Below are 19,076 nucleotides of genomic sequence, written 5' to 3'. Positions count from 1 at the left end.
AAAGCTGAACTCTTTGCTGGGGCCTGCAACGTCCTATCCCAGCTGGCCACAGTCTGCTCCGTCCAGGGTGCACCCCTGTCCTGAGGCCTCTGCTTCTGAAGATGCCACGGCCACCCCACCAGCCGCAGGGTTTTCACCTTGCCAGTTCCTTTGCCTGGAATGCACTGTCTTGGATCTTTCCAGAATCTTTTTTTTTTTTTAATTATTAATTTATTTGAGAGAAAGAGAGCGTGCAGGGGCGGGGAGAGGGGCAGAGGGGTGGAGAAAGAGAGTCTAAAGCAGACTCTGCACCAAGCACGGAGCCCAACACAGGGCTCGATCTCACCACCCTGAGATCCGGACCCAAGGTGAAACCAAGAATCGGACGCCCAACCAACAGGCGCCCCCAGAATCCTTCTTGTCACTTAAATCTTAGTTCAAAATTACCTCTTCCAGCATGGCCTCTCCCTCCCCATTACTCTCTAGTCCATTACCCAATTTTATGTTCCCCCCAGCACTTGTCCAGCCTGAAACGATCTTATTTATTGCCTGACCCCTTCTGTAGACAAAGTTCCATGAGATTAAGGGTTCTCTGCCTCCCGCCTCTGGAGTGCCCGGTACATGGAAGGTGCCCATCAATATTCAGGGACCAAATGAATGAAACGGGATGTGGGGGATGGAGAGAGCAAAGCCTTCCCACCGAGGCTCCTTTGGGACAGGGGTCAAGAAGCCCCACATTCCTGCTCACCTCTCTTCTCGTGTGTCCAGTGACTGGCTGGCCTTGGCCCAGAGGCAGCCCTGTGACCTCTCCCCCCCAGACTTTCCCAGCGTGTTGGGAGTTTAAGGCTTAGGAACAGCAATCTTGAGACATGGCCAACATCATCATATGAGCTGGATCTAGGAGATCATCCTGTTCAGCAACTTCATGATACTGATGCCAGAGAACTAGAAAGGTGAAGAGATTTGCCCAAGGTCACACAGCCAGTAAAGAGAGCAGACTCGGGGTTAGAAAAATAAGGCCTCTTTACTGCTACTAGCCTGGCGGAGTCTCCAGCACCCTGCGCCGCATGAGCCCGAGGGGCAGGGTGCTCCAAGGAGGAGGCCGGGGCACGGAGAAGGCTTCAGACGCGTGAGGCAAAGGTGGGCTGTGGCTGTCACTGCTCGGGCGGGGCCCATCCGAGGCACCAACCTTGGCAGGGATCACTGTCCAGGACAGAGACGGTTCTAGCTCCTGGCTGAGGGATCAGTTCCACAGACTCTCAGCCAAAGCAGAGCTGAGATCACCGCGGGGTTCCGGTGCCCTCCCAGCCTCTCTGCAGAAGAATCCCAAGGGCAGCTCTCATGGTGGCCTCCCATCTCTCTCGGCTCACCCTGGGGACAAAGGACAATGAGGCCTTGATCTAAGGCTTGCTGGGATTCTGGACTGACTCTGGTTCCTCCCGGGGATCGGGCATGCAGGTTCCAGACGTGGGGGCATGTGTGTTCCTCTAGGGGCTCGGGAGCACACAGAACACACATACCCTTCCCGTCCCCAGCATGCCAGGGAAAAGGAAGCCAAAACAGTACCTGCCGACCAGCTCCTGACAGTCTGGGCAGCTAGCAAGGCCACTCGGCAGAGGGCTGGGCATTTCCAGACTGGTGCTCCCTCATCAATGCCTGGGAACTCCCCCAAACCAGCACCTGCAGAAGTTGCTGGGCTCTTTCCAAAATGTCTGCCCTCCTGGGGCCTCACTGCCTCTGGAAACTACTGCAACGCTGGGCTTCCCCAGCGCTAGCCTTTCAGAAACCACCTTGGTTGGCAGGCTTAGCTCCCCCTGGTCTGGGGCCATCTAAAAGCTGGGGCACCAAGCCCAGCATGGCTGCCTGGCCAAGCCGCCTGTGGGCCACAGAGATGTCAGAGAGGGCCAAGGCCTTTTCTAACCTCCCCAGGAGCAAAGAAATAGCACCCTGCCAAGTGCACTCAGAGTACGGGTTCCTACCTTGGGATCTGTGACCCTATCTAAAACGGCACACCATTTGTGCATATGGGTGGCCCTGCATCTGCATGGGGGCTCTGTGACTTCCATCAGGTTCTCAAAGTTGAGGTTTCCTGCTTTGTGGAATCAAACGGGCCTCTTGGGAGTCAGCTTGGTAGAGAAATAGGGGCACTGGCAGTCAGAAGACCACCCATGTGGCACCAGGAGTAAGGTCCTCTCCCTCTAGGGAGTGAGCTAGTGCTGGGAGAAGCTTCGTGGCTGTGGGAATGCAGGGAGGTCGCTCTGCTCCCCCTCCCAACTCTCCAGCCAGCCTGGTCACAGTCCTGGCTCTCACAGAGGCCCAGGGGGAAATGGGCCGGCTGCAGGGGTCTCTGACCCAAGAGAGAGGTGCTACTGTCCCTTTCCTGGAGCTGAGGGATCACTATAGGGGCACAAGTGGGCATGTGGATGGTTAAGACACAGACAAGGGTCCCTTCCCTCCAGCAGATAAAGCAGACAGGGGCGGGGCAGGGGGAAAGGGGCAGGGCAGAGTGCGGGCAGCCAGGGCAGGACAGATGTCTACTTCAAGATCTTTCCTGATGCCCAGAGCCAGATTATGAAATAAAGTTAATGAGCCCAAGACATATCCATGTCTGGTAGGCCAGCACCTTTGTACCCTCAACGCCTAGAACAGCCAGTGAATGGCTGTGTGAGCCTGGCGGGGGGGCGGAGGGGGTACACATGGTTTGTGTACCTGGTCCTACCTGTTAGGAAGAACGGTCAAGTTCAATGACAGACTCTGGGAGGGGCTAGGAGCCGTCCTGCGGTTGCAATCAAGATGGCAAAGAAAGGGACCCTCCCGAGCCCTAAGGTTCCCCAGACAAGTGGCCCCAAAGGGGCTTCCCACCCTCTTCTTCCTCAGGAAACACCTCTGACTGTCCCCAGAGCCAGAGGAAAGCAAACCCCATCACTGCGGTTCAGCAGCGAACACTTGCATTCACCTTGCTGGCCTCTAGCTCCCGGACAGAAGTTCTTTTGAGGCAGGGAATTCTCAGCCCCACGTGGCAACCCCTCAAGCAGAGACAAGGTCATCAAGAGCTGTCCTCCACTGTCCTCCAGTCCTCCGGGCCCTGCCAGTCCAGCCTGAGTCCCCAGCTCCGGGCACCTCCCACCCCAAATGCTGCTGGCTTGGCCTCTGCCTCACGGCAGTCCCTCTAGCCTCTCCATGGCTCCCCAAGTGACCCCATTACAACCTTGGGATACTTCAGGAAGTGGGGGATGGGACTCCTCCTTGAGCCTCTCAAGTGCAACCTCAGGATCTAGAAGCAGGTGGGAAGGCCGGAAGAGCAGGCACCGAGCCTAGCCTCTGTGAGTGTGATCTGAAGCAAACAGTTAAAACATAAAAACTAAAGGAAAAGGAAAGTAGAAATGTGTAGTGCCAAGAGCACTGGCAGAACCCGCAAACCCCAGTGCCACGTGTCTCCTCTGCTAAATGCTTGCACAACAAACCAACTGCCAAGTCGGAGGCCGAAAGGAGGCTTATGCCCCAGAACTCTCCTTGGGGACAAGAACCACCCCAAGCACAGCTCCCTGAGACCCGAAGGAGAGCCTCTTCAAGCAACTGCAGACCACTGGGGCCAGGGACCTCCCAGGTTAATACGAGGACTCTTCCATCGGAACAGCTTCTCCCGCCCCAGCATCGGGTCCCCAGATGAGTCACACACGCCCCCCCCCGGCAGCCTTCAGTGAATCTTTAGTGAAATGGGAGGAGGGCCACAGGTGTCTTGGCATCCACAGCATCAAATCCTCGGGGCAAAGCTGGGGAGGAGCTCATGGGCAACCCCTCCTGCCAGGCTGGGCGGTACCTGGCACCCTTCCCCCATGCCACCTAAGCTGCTGCCTGGTCCTAGCCCCCTGGCTGGCAGGGAGCCTGCAGCACTGACAAAAAATAGGTTACTGCAGTTGGGGAAAGAAGGGAAGTGGGCAGCGGGCCTGGGCCCGCAAGTCCGCCCGCTCACCCGCTAGCAGGGCGCATGAACGTGCCAGCATGCAAACCCTTGTAATCTGTGACGCGGACATACTGTGTCACACAGCAGGAGGTAGGGGACCCCGCTGCCAGAGCCACCCTGCAGCTGCACTGATGCCAGGCGCCCCACCACCCTTGCCCAGAGGGCACCATCAGACCCGGAGAAGCAAGAGACCAGTGGAGGTACGGCTGGCTCAAGAATTCCTGAAGTGGGGCGCCTGGGTGGCTCAGTCGGTTAAGCGTCTGCCTTCGGCTCAGGTCATGATCCCAGGGTCCTGGGATCAAGCCCCGCATCGGGTTCCCTGCTCCTCGGGGAGCCTGCTTCTCCCTCTCCCTCTGCCTGTAGCTCCCCCAGCTTGTGCTCTCTCTCTCTCTCTGTCAAATAAATAAATAAATAATCTTAAAAAAAAAAAAAAAAAAAGAATTCCTGAAGTGGATTCTTGGATGCGCCAGCCACAAATGCACGGGGAAAGAACACAAAGTCTGGGATGTGGGGGTTTAAAAATTGTCACCTACTTGCCAGGCCCCTCCCCAAAGGGACAGGTAAATTGGAAAGCTCTGCTTGTATGGTACCTGGCCGGAAACCCGTGGGGTCAGTTTCTTGGCAGCCTTGAGGTTTGGGAATGGACAATGAGCCTGGGGCTGGCGTCTGCTGGCCTCAGCAGGGGCTGGCGGGGAGGGGGGTGCGGGGAAGGGCCGGCTCCGTGCCACTGGGCACGGACAGCTGCATCAGCACAGAGCAGTTCCAGTAGCAGCTGAGGCCAGCAGGGTCCTGCGAGCCAGGTCCCTGGAGATGCCGAAGGTGACAGGACTGATGTCACCTCTGGGAGGACAAGTATGCCCCACTGGCAGGGGGTGAAATGAGACAAGCAGCCAACGGGCCCGAGATCGCTTCCTCCTGGCAGGTGCTGGCTGGCACCGAGGACTTGCACAGAGGGATCCCCCCTCCTCTGAGCTGCAGGACAGCTTGCAAATCTCCATCAGCCCCACGGAGTAGCCAAAGCCTCCCTTGAGGGATGGACACGGCCCCCTGCCAGTCAGGACAGGCCCCCTGCGACATCTTGCTCGGGTGGCGAATTCAGGCTGCAGTTATCAAGCGCTTACTGTGTTCTAGGTGCCAGGCCTGGTTCTTCCTCAGACACCCGATGCCAGGGCCCGAAGCCAGCCCCAAGGCAGCCTGCCCAGCTGCAGGACAGTCAGCTTCTATCTCAGATTTTCATCCCCATCAAGGTCTGGGGCTGCAGGCAGGACAGGCAGTCTGCCCTGGCACGGCTTGGGGGCTGAGCTGCCTGCTGGGTCAGGAAACCCCTGGCACACTGGTGCCTCACTGGCACGGGGCCAGCCGTCGCCTGGGTGGTCCCCGATGAGGCAGCCCCCTGGAGGTTGCAGCCCCCAGCCTCAGCAGCACCACCATCTCCACACGATCCCTCCCCTTCCTCCCTGGTGGGGCAGGAGGCCCGCAACCCTGCACAAAGAAGTCTTCCATGGCCAGTGGTGTTGGGGTGCTTCTGCCAGTGTCCCCCCCCCACTTCGTACAGGGGCAGCCAGCAATGTCCACTAGGTTCAGGAAGGGGGCTCGGTCGGGGCTGGGCACCCTGGGTGGGGGTGACTGAGACCCAGGAGACCCTTGCTTAAACTACTCGCATTCCTGCCTGTATAGACTCAGAAAGGAGCCGGGCAGTCCTCTCCCACAGGAGACAGTCCCCTTTTTCCTGAGACGGGGACAGATGCAGAGAAAGCCGCTGGGGTCAGGGGTGGGGGTGGCAACAGCATTAATCATCAAATTAAGGCCCCTTAGAGCAGACCCACACACATACCCCAGCCTCCGTCCTAGGACTCCATGATCAGGCAGGATCTGGAATGGATCTCCAAGGGAGGGTGGGGGAAACAGAGCTGCCGGCAGTCCCCAGCCCTCCCACCCACTCGGGTCCCCCCGCCCCCGCCCCCCCCCCCCACCGCTAGCACCTTTTGGCGGAGCAGCTTGCTGCGCACCCGGCCCCAGAGCCGTGCGCCGGTGTTGGGGGGCCGCCTGCTCCCCGGCTCCTCCAGCGGATCCAGGCAGCAGCGCTCCAGGGACTCGCACACCGCCTTCAGGCTGCAGTCGGGCTGAGGCAGAATGTCGGTCATGCCGGCGGTGGCAGAGCCCGGCCCGGACTACCACCCGGCCTGCGGTGCCGGCTCCGGGGACGCGGGAGAGGGTGCGGGCAGCCTGGCCGCTGGGGGCTGGGCGGGAGCGGCGAAGACCCAGGGAGCGTGCGGAGTGCTCGGCGCCCAGGCCGGCCCGACTCTTACTCGAGCGGGGCAGGGAAGCGCATGGTGGGAGGCTCCGTTTTCTCCTCCCCTCCTTGGAGATGGCCTCCCAGAGGAGCGCACCGGTGGCAGCCGCGGGGGCCCCTCTCCTCCGCCTGCTGGTCCCAGCTAGGCTCGCAGGGACTCCCCAGTGCGTGCGCCACGGACTGCCCGAGACGGCGCGGGGACCCGCCCCCACCGAAGGAAGTGACTCAAAGAAGGCACTGGAGGCTGCCCCTCCAAAAAACCCAACCTCCGGGTTTTAACTCTTGGCAGGCTGGGGCTCCCGCTCACCGACCCTCAGCCCAAGTACTAAATAAAGTTTGACAAGCAGCTAAACACAATCCAGTCCCTTCCCCTCTGGATCCCCGGTTAACCCCTTCACCACCAGGCTGCTCCCTGGTGGCCCGGGATGTCTAAGGGAGGCCTGGGAGGAAGCCAGAAGGGGTCTGCAGGGGCAGGAGCTGCGTTTTGGCCCTGGACAACCGCCCTTGTCCCAGGCAAAGGACCCGCGCCGCCATGGAGTTCCCCTCCCCTACTCTCGACTCCTGCCCCAAGGCCCCTCCCTGCATGCCGGTTCGGTGACCGGGCCAGACACGTGTGGAATGGAACTCACAAACCTCCTCTTGGGAATGTAAAGAATAAAGAAGATCCCCAGTTGGGGCAGGCTCCTGGGCTTCAGTGGACCGGAAGGACCTGGCCGCTATGGGCTGTCTCCAGGGACGTGAGCAGAAAGCCAAGAATGACACTGGTTACAAACGCCCAGCAAGAGGTGCCTCTCACCCAGCCACTTTTAACCGTGGCCCCGTGCACCTCACCAGAAAAGCCCAATATAGGTTGTGCCACCAGGGGCAGAGGACATCCAATGGCAAAGGGGCAACCAGCCACCCTGTCTGGGCTGGGTGTGGCTCAGAAGATAGAGAAGAAAGACCTTGCTCTTGATGCTCAAGTTGGTAAACATTCTAATCAGAGTGAGAAGTGAAGCATCCAGTTAGAGTCTGGTGTCTGGGGAAAAGAGAGAGGCCTGAACCCCAGACGGTTAGGGTACACAAACCCCAGAGGTACCCGGGACGTCACGTTACGCATTGCTAGGCTCAGAATAAGGAAGGATACCAACATTTTCACGGTACCATCCATGAACCAGATCCCACACAGAGAGCTTTCAGATATCCGATTGCATTTAAGACTCACAACTTTTGTGAGACTTGGGTTATGTCTCTGGGCTCAGGGAGGTAAAGTTCTTGCCTGAGGTCAGGCCACTGCAGCCGGGGAGTGACAGGTCTCTTCCACAGCTGCTGGTGCTCACGCCTGCTCAAGTGTGGCTGCTTCTTCAGAGTCGGGAAAAGGCGCTGGGTCGGCACATTTCTTGGTTGACCCCAGGGCCGTGGGTCAGGGCACAGAACCAGCCCTTGGCATCTGGAATTCTCCTGCTGGATCCCCACCAATATGTAGGTCTTGTGGCTTAACATCAGAGACCCTCTGTGTTTTGTTGAGCGAAGGGGAGCTTCACTACAAAGATAGCCGAGACCTGATCATAGTAAGAGCTGCCCTTAATGAGCCCATAATACCTTGGAAATACTCCCTGAGGGGGAGGGAAGGAGACCCACAGAGGCAGGGACACACGTGTGTCCCCTGACCAGCCAAGGCCTGAGCCACCCTTCCTGACCTATTCTCCACCTGCCTCTCTCAGGGCACCAGGTGCTACCTCTGAAGGGCGTCTCCCTCCAGTCCCATGAGGGGCCAGGCAGCCTCCTCACCCTGGCTGTCACAAAACCCCTTTTCTCCAGGAAGGCTTTGCTCGCTCCTGCAGCCTTCACTTCTCCAACTCATTCATTTCATTCAAGAGGCACTGAGGGCCTGGCTCTGTGTCTGACCCTGGCTGGGGGCTGAGGAATCACAGACATGTATCAAAAGCCTGACAGCCCAAGAGGAGAGCAAGACGTGGGCTTAAACACATCTTAACAGGAAACAGAAAAGCATTCATGCACTTGGCACAAAGCAAGTGGGCACCTACCATGTGCATACCCAGATGGACAAAGCATCATCTTTGCTCTCAAGAAACCCAGTCTTAAGCCATAAGAACATACAGATAAAGTGCAATGACAGTTGAGAGAAAGGAGAGAAAATTTCTAGCCAAGGGAACCATGGAAGGCTTCCCGGAGGAGGAGGGGTTGGCATGGGCCTTAAGAGCTGTGGAAAAAGGCCATCCACCCTGGCTTTCTTCTGCATTCCTCTGGCTAACGTGCAATTTCTGGTTGTGTAACTGGCTGGTAAGGGGTCATTATAATTGCTGACCATGTCAGTGCGCTTGGCACCACCAGCTGGTTAACTTCAAACCCGGCCCCTTGCTGGCTTTCTAAGGTTCTCTCCCTTCTATCTGGATCATACACCACAGGGTTTAGGTTGGGGGAATGCATTGCAAGGTGTGCCCCGCCCCCACCGGGTGTGTGGGAGAAGGAGGGCAGTACAGATCCTGTTCCCAAAGCCCCGTGCTTCTCTGTCTTAGGAACCCCAGGCTCAATACTTGTCTGGGTAAAGCAAGCTCCGATTGGGTGAAAGCTGGCCAACTGGTCTCCATGGTGACATAAGCGCCTGAGCAGATGGGTAGCTGAGTTGGGAGGCTCTTCCCTTGAGATGTTCATCTTTCCCTGGCTCCCTGTGGGCTGGGGGCTCTCTCTGGGACAGCACAGATTTGCCTTCTCTTCCCTCAGCCTGACTCACTCCTTCCTGGAATCAATGGTCTAGGAGCAGGCCGCAGCCGGCGCGGGGGGGGGGGGGGGGGGGAGGGGGACGCGGGGTTGTGCAAGACAAATGTTCCCAGTCAGTTCCTCAAAAGCAAAGGTCCGAATTCTGGTCCCTCCAGCCCACCGCGGACCCTTCCACATCTTTGCTGGATGGGCTAGGCTCAGGCTGTCCTGACCACCCAGGAAGGGACTGCATCCCCTCCTCCCTCGGTTCATCCCTTCCATCCAGCCACACCTGGCAGAACCCGCCTCTGAGGACAGGCAAGAGCCCCCTGTCTGGATAAACAGAGCCTGGGCGGAAAGGCCCACATGAACAGATGTCGCTGTCTTTGGAATTAAAAACATTCCTAGTGGACTGCCCTGTCCTCCCTCATTCCCGCTCCCCCCACCCCAACCCTGGCTCTCTGCAGGAGGAATGAGAAGGGCCATCCTCGGGGAAATGCAGGGTCCCGGGTTCTACCTAGGGAGGGGTATATCCCCGGGCTGGTTGGGACTGGGCACCCAGCCACAGCTGGGGCTTAGGCAAAATCAGGTTAAAGTGGTCATCAGCAGCACCGAAGGAACAAGGGTCAACAGGGAATATACGTAGCCTGAGATGTGTGGGTGGGAGACGCAGGGACGGCCACCAGGGCTGCCTTGACAACAGCTGGGGGTGGGGATAGCTTCCAGGCAAATCCTCCAGCCTGTGAACACGAGGAAGAAGGTTCTTTCTCAGAACTTTTGAGATGCTGCTACCACTTTCTGGAGTGACCTCCTTTTTCCCACTGGAATGACTTCTGTCTTCTCCCCCAGCCCAGATGGGAACCCTGATTCCCTTTCCCTGTCCTCTAGCCAAATGACCCTAAGTCAGGAAAGGGGGTTTCTGTGCAGCCAGCTAGATCAAGGCCACAGGCACCGCGGTGCACAGCCTGGGAGCGAGGGGCGGAGGGGAGAGCCCCACGAGGCTACCCAGAGAGTCCGGGCACAGGAGCTGGGAGCGTGAGAGAAGCCTAGGATTGCGCTGAGGATGGAGGCCAGGAGGTCTGCCAAGAATGCTCCTTCTCAGCCCCAGAGCACAGCATGGGACAGGCCCCACAGGAGCAGAGCTGGGGGGCAAGGTGGTGGTGGAGAGCAAGGTGGGGTCTGAGGCTGGAGGGCTGCAGAAAGGAAGCTCACAGCAGACCCAGCCCAAAGATGGGCATGAGAGTCCAGGCTGAGAGGACCAGCAGGGCCAGCAGGGCTGGGGAGCCCAGAGAGATCGGGGCCCTCGTGCAGGCTGTGCCAACCGGTGGGGGGGAGGTGGCACGTTGCAGGGCACCTGTGAGAAAGGAGGATGGAAGACTTCCCTTAAGATTCCTGGCTCCGTAGTCCCTGCATCCCTAATGCGTGTTCTCACCTCTTCTGGTACTTCTCCTAACCCAAACCTGTGCATTGGAGGGGCACAGATCTCCAGAGGATGAGAAAGTGAGACCCATTTATGGGTCTCGCTTTTCTATCTATCTATCCATCCTTTCCAAATATCTGCTATGTCCAAGGCCTGCATTAGGCCCAGGGACAGAACACTTTGCTCAAAGTCACTGAACAGCCAACGGCAGAGCTGAGCCTAGATGCTGTATTTTCCCCCACTGACTCATGCATTCATTTATCATTGAATAGATACCACCCCCCCACACACACACAACGCCAGGCGAGGAGGACCGTGAACGGGTCCCAGTCTAACAGCCACCCCTGCAAGGAGGTAACAGCAATCGGGACTCTTTCAGGCAGTCCAGGCCAGAACTCCCTGGGGCCTGGGCCCAACTCACTGACCAGCTGTGCATGGGGCTGCAGGCTTTCAGTTCTGGAACCCCAGCCTCCAGGCCCGCCCCAGGTGTGGCACGGTCCTCCCGTGTCCTGGGGCCCGCGCCGGTGGACAGCACAGGACAAAACATGCACTGCTCCCCTCACAGCCTCGGTCCACTCTGCCTGGCTACCCGGGGCTGGTGTCTTGAGGGCGCTTGGTGGCTCTAGGTAGGCTGGAGAAGCTGAAATAACCACAGAGCTTGTCCACGGCAGAAGAACTATCCTGATGGCACATCCCTGGCAACCCCTAGTGATTCTCACGGCATATTTGGTCATGAAACGGCTGGAAAATCCACTTGAGTCTTTGGGAACATCTTGCTTATCTAAAACAAAACCCACCGAGGGACAGAGTGGGCAGAGCACACCCACCACATGTCCTTCCATTCCTTCCCCATAAAACTCATGGCCAGACCAACATCCAGCCTCCCTTGGCCTCTTGCCTGCTCCTTCTCACAGAAAGGAGGTGTATGGCTAGGGTCCTCCCAGCACAGTGGAAGGACGGTGGCGGGGGGAAGGGGGGGGCCAAGCAGAGCACCGCAGGGGGCCCCCCAGGCCTCGTGCTGAAGACATTAACAGCCTCAGGCAGGAAGGTTTGAAAGTAGGTCAGGGTCCACTGAGCCCCCATGCCTTTCTTCTCCTTCTCTATTACCCAACTCTTTTTCCACCCAACTCTGAGCTCCGAGTGAATAGGAGAAAGCTCCTGGGAGCCCGGGAACCTGGGTGAGAGTCCTGCCTGCTCACTGGAGACTCAGGAGCCACTTTCTCCCTCTGGGCTCAGTTTCCACACCTGTCAAAACAGGAGCCTGGACCAGACAAAAGGTCATCAATGAGTTTTTTTTTTTTTTTAAGCAGAGGACACTGTCTTTCTTTCCAAATGAAATCTTATGCCAGTCTCCCTGCCCCCTAATCAGATAAAAGCAGAAGAAAGCAGAGGCCCCCAGCTGAAGGTCCCTGCCAGCAATCCCCAAGCTCTGCGGGCAGAACCTGGAGCCCCCAAGCCTCCTTCTAGGGGATGGTTCTCATGAGAACTGCTGTTTCTCTTGACCACAGCCACAGGCCCCCGCTCGCCCTCAGGGTGCAGAGATGTGGAGGCCAGGGAGATTAGGGGCTTTTTAAGGAAACTTCTGGGTCAGAGTCCTAGATCTGAAACTTGTGTCTTATCTCTACTTTTCCCTCTGTTTTGGGAAAACCGTGGGCCTCCGCTTTGCTGGTGTGGGTTCCCTTCGGAGGCCTTAGAATGGGATAACGCTTATCGAGTCATTCAGGCTGGTGTTTTCTGGGTCACCCTGGCCCTGACGCCAGCACGGCTCAGTCCTGCCTGTAAGGGTAGGCGCAGGCCGTGCCCCGGGGTGAGACCCTTACCACGGGCCACCACTGCTCACCCCCTCGATGCCATGGCAGAAGCTGGGCTGCAGTGAGGGGCTGCAGTGAGGTCTGCAGCACCCGTGGTGAGGAAGGCTGGCAGAGCCCATGCGAGGTGCCCCCTCACAGCATTCACATCTGCCTCAGCCCCCCCACTTAGGGATGTCCCTGGCAATTCCTCTACTAAGTCCTTTTCTCAGAGATTTCAAAAAAAATCAAAAGTGAGACCACCGTAGGGACCGGTGTTTTGATTTCTGATTTCTAGGAGGATACAGTTGCAGCCTCCCCCTGCAGGGAGCTTAGCGGTTACTGAGAGTGTGCAATATGCCGGGTACGGTCAGCTCTGTAATCTCATTTAATATTCACATGGGTTCGAGAGGGAGCACTCCAAGAGGTCACCTGGGGCCACCTTGCTATCCAGTGGTAGAGCTGGGGTCAAATCCGGCTCTTCCGCCTGAGTCTAGGAGCCCCCCAGAGCTGGGAAGAGCGCACCCCTCTTTTGGTTGGCTGAGAAGCTGGGTATTCTCAGGCACTGAATGAGTCAGCCCCCAAGGTCCTCTCTGGATCCACTTCTCTGCTCGACACCCACCCCTGAGAGGAGGGCTTAGGGAGTGGGCAGCCAGCCTACCCCTCAAGGAGGCATTCTCAAATGGGCTGGGAGAGCAAGAGGGAGACTTGAGCGTGCAGCTGCTTCTTCTTGAATGCTTCCTGTCTCCAGAATCCACTGGGCAGGGTCGGCATCCCCAGCTCAGGAACACCTGGGCGGCAGGCGGCTGAGCAAGGGAGAGGAGAGAGAGGTTGTACAAGTGTGGGGAAGTCCTCGGGCAGCAGGGTGGCCCTCTCGAGGGGTCCTGCCTCTGGCTTCCCCCCATCATGCTGGCCTGCTCTCCAAGTGTCAGCACAGCATCTGGACCTGTCTTGCAGAGGACGAACAGCGACTCCAGCAGTGGGGGGACAGGACAACGGCTCCAGTCCCAAGGCCCCCGGAAGGAAGTAATGTCAGAGGCAGGGAGAGAAGCCATCCTGGCGCTCACCCTCCCCCGGCCCCATGTGCCCCTTGGCTGGCACAGTGGTGATGGCAGTGCTGAGAACAGAAGGCAGCAGGGATAGGAAGCGCAGACTCCAGAAGCAGACGCTTCCCCTGGTCATGCACGTCAGGCCCGGGCTGGGTGGTGGTGGGGGGCTGGAGAGCCACACCCCGCATGGCCACCGCCACGTCCCAGGGTAGGGGGCTGCCTACGGCTGTGAGGTGCCAGACCAGGGGGGTTGGGGCTGGGGTGGTGGAATGAAAGGGAGAAGCCAGCCACCAGGCTTTCTCACAGCTGCCCCCACCCCCCACCCCACCCCACCCCCTAGTCAAAACCAGGCCATTCCCAGGACCCAACGGCCCAGCTGTGGTAATTGTGGCTGAAGGACATTGGGAGAAGGTGTTAAGGACCCACGTGAATGCCCCTCTGTCATCCCACCCAGGGAGGGACCCGGCACCTCCTCGTACCAGCCATGAAGAACCAGAGTGGGCAAGAAATAAAAGTGTTTTTGGGTTGGCCAGAAAAACAGGCTCCCAGAGCAATAAAGCTGGCATGCTCGACCCCCCAGCAGGGTCAAACAGGGACAACAGACCCCTTGAGGGCCAGAGAGAGGGCTGTGGGTGGGGGAGCCCTTGACTCCTGCCCTAGCAGGCTCCTGACCCACGCTTACTCTGAATTTCCTCCTGCTCTGCAGAGTAATTGAAACCAGAAACGACTCCGAGCCAACAATGGCCCCTTGTTCCTGGCTCCTCACTCACTTTGTGCTCGGGCCTGACCACACCATGCCAAGCTGAGAGCTGCACCAAGGGGGAAGAGCCCAGAGCTGCTCAAGCCAGGGTTAAGGCAGGGAAATATTGGCTGGTAGGTGGTGAGGGCCCTAACCTTTGCCACCAGTCTACTTTGAGGTCAGTTCATCAAAGCTGGATCTGACTTCAGCCTAAGAGAACAGATGTGGCCTCAGCCAGCCTGAGGCCCATACACAGGGGGTCTCTTGCAGGTGACGGCTTTTGGGGTGGGGTGGCTGCTTGACAAGCTACACCTGGAGTCCCGCAGGAAGTTGGAGGACAGTATACCTGGACCTGCCAGTTTGAGCAAAGGACTGTCATCGTTAGATGAGTATGGACTCTGTGCCAGCCCTGTGCCAAGGGCTTCATGGACTTCCACATTCCAAGTCTCATGAGGACCCATTCTATGGGTGAGGAAACTGAGGCTCAGAAAGTAAAGGAACTTACTCTGTTCTCTCAACTAATGAATGGAGAAAGGTGGACTGACCCCCAGATCTGTTTGGCCCCAAAGGCCCACTGGCACTGATGAATCAAAATTCTCTTCTGTCCTCTTTACTACATGGTGAGGACCTGTTCATTCTTTGTATCCGCAGCACAGTGCCCAACACTTAAGACGGTGCTCAGCAAGTAGGAATGCATGAATGAGCCGGTGACAGGATGAATGTGCACATCATAGTTCTGACTGGGACATTCTGTTTTTTGAGCCTCACAACAAGCTGGTGATGAAGGTGGAGTGGGGATAATTATCCCCATTTCACAGATAAAGAAACTGAGGCTCCCAGAGATCAAAGGACTCAGATGGTGATCTTCTGACCCCCTTCTGACCTTCTGACTCCCTCCACACTCGATATATATAAACCATAACCAAGGGGAAAGCAGAAGAGATCTGAGGAAATATGGTCAAGGAGACAGGGATGCCTAACTTGGGGAAGAGAAAGCCAGGAGGCAACTGTTTTAACCCAAAGAAGCTAATAGTGACCAGTTGTGTCCTCTGCTCATGAAGCCCTGCTCTGTGGTGATAGCTGGAGACTGATGAGCAACTGGGTGGGGGTGGGGAACCTTGGGTTTGGAGAGAAGGAGGCTATGAAATCTCCATCCTCAAAGACCAGACTTTTTCTCACTTAAAAGGAAGAAAGTCTAGAAAACAACCGAAATGTCCATTGGTTCATGAGTGGATCAACAAAACGCTGATGAGTAACATACAGTGTTACTCAGCCTTAAGCAAGGAAATTCTGACACGTGCTACAGCGTGGATAAACCTCTAAGACATTATGCTAAGTGAAGTTACAGAAGGACAAATATTGTAGGAGTCCACTTCCATGATGTCCCTGGAATGGAATAGTCAAAATTATACACAGAAAGTCTATGGTGGTTGCCTGGGGAATCCGTTTTTTTTTTTTTTTTTTTTTTTTTTAAGTAAACTCTATGCCCAGCGTGGGGTTTGAACTCAATACCCCGAAATCAAGAGTCGTGTGCTCTACCGACTGAGCCAGCCAGAGGCCCCTGGGGAGTTACTGTTTAATGGGTATGGTCAGTTAGGATGATGAGAAAGTTCTGGGGGGGAAAGAAACAAGAAAGGAAAGAAAGAAAGTTCTGGAGATGGATGGTGGCGATGGTTGCACAACAATGTGAATGTACTTAATGCCTCTGGATGGTACACCTATATTAAAGTGATACATTTTATGGTATGTATTTCTTACCACAGTTGAACAAAAAAGTAAGGATCTAGGGACGCCTGGATGGCTCAGTCGGTTAAGTGGCTGCCTTCAGCTCAGGTCATAACACCAGGGAACTGGGATCCAGCCCTGCATTGGGCTCCCTGCTCTGCAGGGAGTCTGCTTCTCTCTCTGCCCCTCCTCCCACTCATTCTTTCTCTCTCTCTCTCTCAAATAAATAAAATCTTTAAAACAGGGGACTGGCCTTCATGACCTCCTCCTGACTGTCATTTATAATAGTTCTGAACCCTAAACAAGCTTCCAAGAGGCCAGGTCAAGACTGTTACAGAAATCCCCCCTTTCCCCTTCAGACATGGGCTCTGAGCTTCAAAAGAGGACGGAGGTGAGGCATCCCATTAGGCCTGAACTTTGCAATTGGGGGTGCAGGGCACCGGGATGGCTGGAGCTTCCTTCCTGGCCTGGGACCCTGCCCCTTCTCACGCCAGAGTCTTGAGCACTCCCAAAGTGAAGCTGCCTCCTACTCTGGGGTATGTGGGGGGGACAGAGCTGAGGGTGGGGGTTGTCCCCAGGCTTGTGGCTGAACTGGGGAATGGCAGGGAGCAGGGGCATGGAGGGGCTCCTCTGGCTTAGGTGGCTTCTAGGTCTCAGACTCCTCTTCAGTCTGGTGTCAGTGGCAGGAACTGAGCTGTGGGGTCCTCAGGGAGAGCTCTCCCCTCTGGCCCAGCCAGTCAACAGGGCTGAGCCCTGGGAATATGCTAATCAGCCAGCGGGTAGGTCCCAGCTGGGGATAGCACATCTGGAGCCGGGAGCAGCATGGTTGGAAATAGACTGGGATAAATATATGGGAGTCCCCTGGGGCCAGGGAGCCAATGCAGACAAAGGGGGGTCTCCTGGCTGAGAGGTTCCCGGGCTGGGCGGGGGGCGGGGCGGCAAGAAGGAGGTGGGCAGTGGGGGTGGCCTGGATGGAGAATGTGGAGATACTGGCCCCTTGGGGGAGGAGGGAGGATGACAAAGGGAGGACTCCTGAGCCCAGAAGAGGAGAAACACATCCAGCTGGGGTGGGGGGAGGGGAAGGAGGGCTCCACTGAATTTGTAATGACAAAAGGCAGACCCCTGAGGGTCACAGACTGACCTTCAAGTCTGCCCCTGCCCCACCTAGGAGCATTTTCTCTCACTCATTTGTCCAACAGCCAACCAAAGATCACCAACCTGGGACTGGGCTCCTGAATTTAGAACCCTTGCTCAACCACTGTGGCAAGTCACTTACCCTTTCTGGTCTCAGTTTCCTTCTTACCCTAAAACAAGACTGGATTAAATGCCCTCTAGGATTTCCTCTGGCCTAATACCCTACTGATTCTCTTCTTTCATTCATTCCATCAACCTAGCTCTTACTTGTGTGACTCACAGTTCCTCCTGCTCAGCGCAGGTGGGCTCCTTAATTTCCTGGGACACTCCCTGCACCTTCCCGCCTCCCTGCATGGCCACGAAGGCCCTTTCCCCCGAATGCCCACCCTGCTCCTTTTTGCTGATCCAGAGCCTGCCCACCTTGCTAGAATAACACAGAGCCTTAAAATGGCAATTAATGTGCTGGTCATTATGTAAAATGATTTTTATGAGGTATAAGAAATACTTTTGATAAAGTAACAAAAAGGGTCATTATAAAGACTACATACAGCCCTAGAAAAAAGGGAGGTTTATGAAACTATTACACGAAAATAGAAAAAATACAAACTACACACTTGTGATTAAAACTATATAAAATTTCTATGCCTGAAGAAGGGAAAAGGCACAAAATTAAATGGCTGTTTCAGAGGAGTGGGAGCAGGGATGGATAGTGATTATGTTTCAAGTCGCCTTACTATAATTGCCATTTTCCTTCTAATGTAAACATTGCATTTGGAATTTAAAAAACCCAGGGCTCTCAAATCCCTCTCCCTCCAACTCCTCCCGGGAGCCTCCCTAACTCCAGCCCATGATGATCTTGCCTTCTTTAATTCCTCCTGCACACTCTTCCATCTTATTCTGTAGAGAACCATGGCCAATGGGAGAGCACCTCAGAGGACAAGGCCTGGGTCTGCTTCCAGTCCTGCTTCCCGCCCTGCTTCCAGCCCTACTTCTGGTCCTGGTTCTGGTCCTAGTTCTAGTCCTGCTTCCAGTCCCGCTTCCGGTCCTGGTTCCGGTCCTAGGTCCAGTCCTGCTTCCAGCCCTGGTTCTGGTCCTGATTCTAGTCTTGCTTCCGGTCCTGGTTCCGGTCTTACTTCCGGTCCTGGTTCCAGCCCTACTTCCGGTCCCGGCTCCCTCCCCGCAGGCTGCCTGGCCTTGGACGGGTTACTCACCCCTTCGGTGCCTCAGCTTTCTCATTTAATTGTGATTGCTTTCCTCCCGGGAGGACGGGAGGACGCCTGAGATAACGGCTGTGAGCATCAGCCCAGTGCTGGGCTCCCAGGAAGCTCTCGGGCATTGTCATCATCGTTACTGGCATCCCTTCTTGTGCTTTCTAGTGGCTTGGCCTGTCTTGATACACTTGTCTCATCCTGAAGCCAGGCCCCTATGGCCCTTGGAGCGGGCCCGTGAGTGCTGGGTACACTGTGGAGGGATGGTAGGTCTCCCTCCCCCGGCGCATTCCCGCGCATGCGCGCTCATTCTGCTGCCCCCCCCCCCAGGTGCACCAGGCCGTAGATATCCCCCCTACCCCAAGGTAAGAGGACCCCAGACTAAAGAAGGCTCAGGCTCACTCACACCCTAAAGTGGGATGCTGGGGTGGAACATCACCCTGCCTCCTTCTCCAGGCCACTAGCCATGCCAGGGCCCTGTACCCAGGCTGAGAGAGTCCCTGACGGAGGCCTGGGGCATAGGGATACAACACAGCAGGGAGGGCCTGGCTTCCCTGCAAACGGTCAGCAGAGGCAGTGGGCCTCAGTGCCCTCATGGGGAGAATGTAATTGTCATGTTCCTTGCAGGGCTGCAGTGAGGATCAGAGATCACGTTTGGGAATGTGCCTCCAAGAGACAAGTGCTACACACACATGTTGCTGATTGATGCTGCCACTTGCCTGCCCCTAAGTGCGCCTCCCACCCCCAGCCTGCGGCTCCAGATTCCCTGCCCCCACTGGGACTGCCACATCAGGCAAACCCAGAGAGAGACTCATTCTGGAGCAAACACCTGCAGCTTAGGAAATGGGGTCCCGTGCTGTTCTCTAAATGGGCTGAGTGACAAGGGGCTTAGATGGGGACAGAGGTGGGCCTTCTTCCCCCTGCCTCTCCTTCAGCCCACCCGAATGTTAGCAAGGATGGCCCCTACTACAAGGCCACCTTTCTCTCCATCCTCGGCGCCTGCTTTAGGGGAGCAGAACCAAGTGCCAGAGGCTCGAGCCAATTCCCTTCTTTGGACACGTGGCAGAAAGGGGTGGGA

General features: G+C 56.7%; 1 protein-coding gene across 4 annotated transcripts in view; it reads right to left on the bottom strand.

The window, feature by feature from the left end:
- The window catches only part of ABR (ABR activator of RhoGEF and GTPase), a 174,574-nt gene that overhangs the window by 16,454 nt on the left and 139,044 nt on the right, over positions 1-19,076 (bottom strand). Inside the window, exon 17 of one of the 4 annotated variants that reach the window (XM_028109312.2) lies at positions 490-1,350. The exons of the other annotated variants lie outside the window; for them this stretch is intronic. Within the exon in view, the coding sequence (XP_027965113.1) occupies positions 1,204-1,350 (147 nt within the window). The 3' untranslated portion in view covers positions 490-1,203. Of the gene's footprint in view, positions 1-489; positions 1,351-19,076 lie in introns of those variants that run through there. 4 annotated transcript variants of the gene reach the window in all.

Source organism: Eumetopias jubatus, unplaced genomic scaffold (assembly GCF_037043125.1).
Source record: "Eumetopias jubatus isolate StellerSeaLion01/CBP00866 unplaced genomic scaffold, mEumJub1_p1.0 scaffold_10, whole genome shotgun sequence".
Classification (NCBI taxonomy): domain Eukaryota; kingdom Metazoa; phylum Chordata; class Mammalia; order Carnivora; family Otariidae; genus Eumetopias; species Eumetopias jubatus.
Note: the sequence above shows the minus strand (reverse complement) of the source record. Positions and strands in the feature narration are given on the sequence as shown.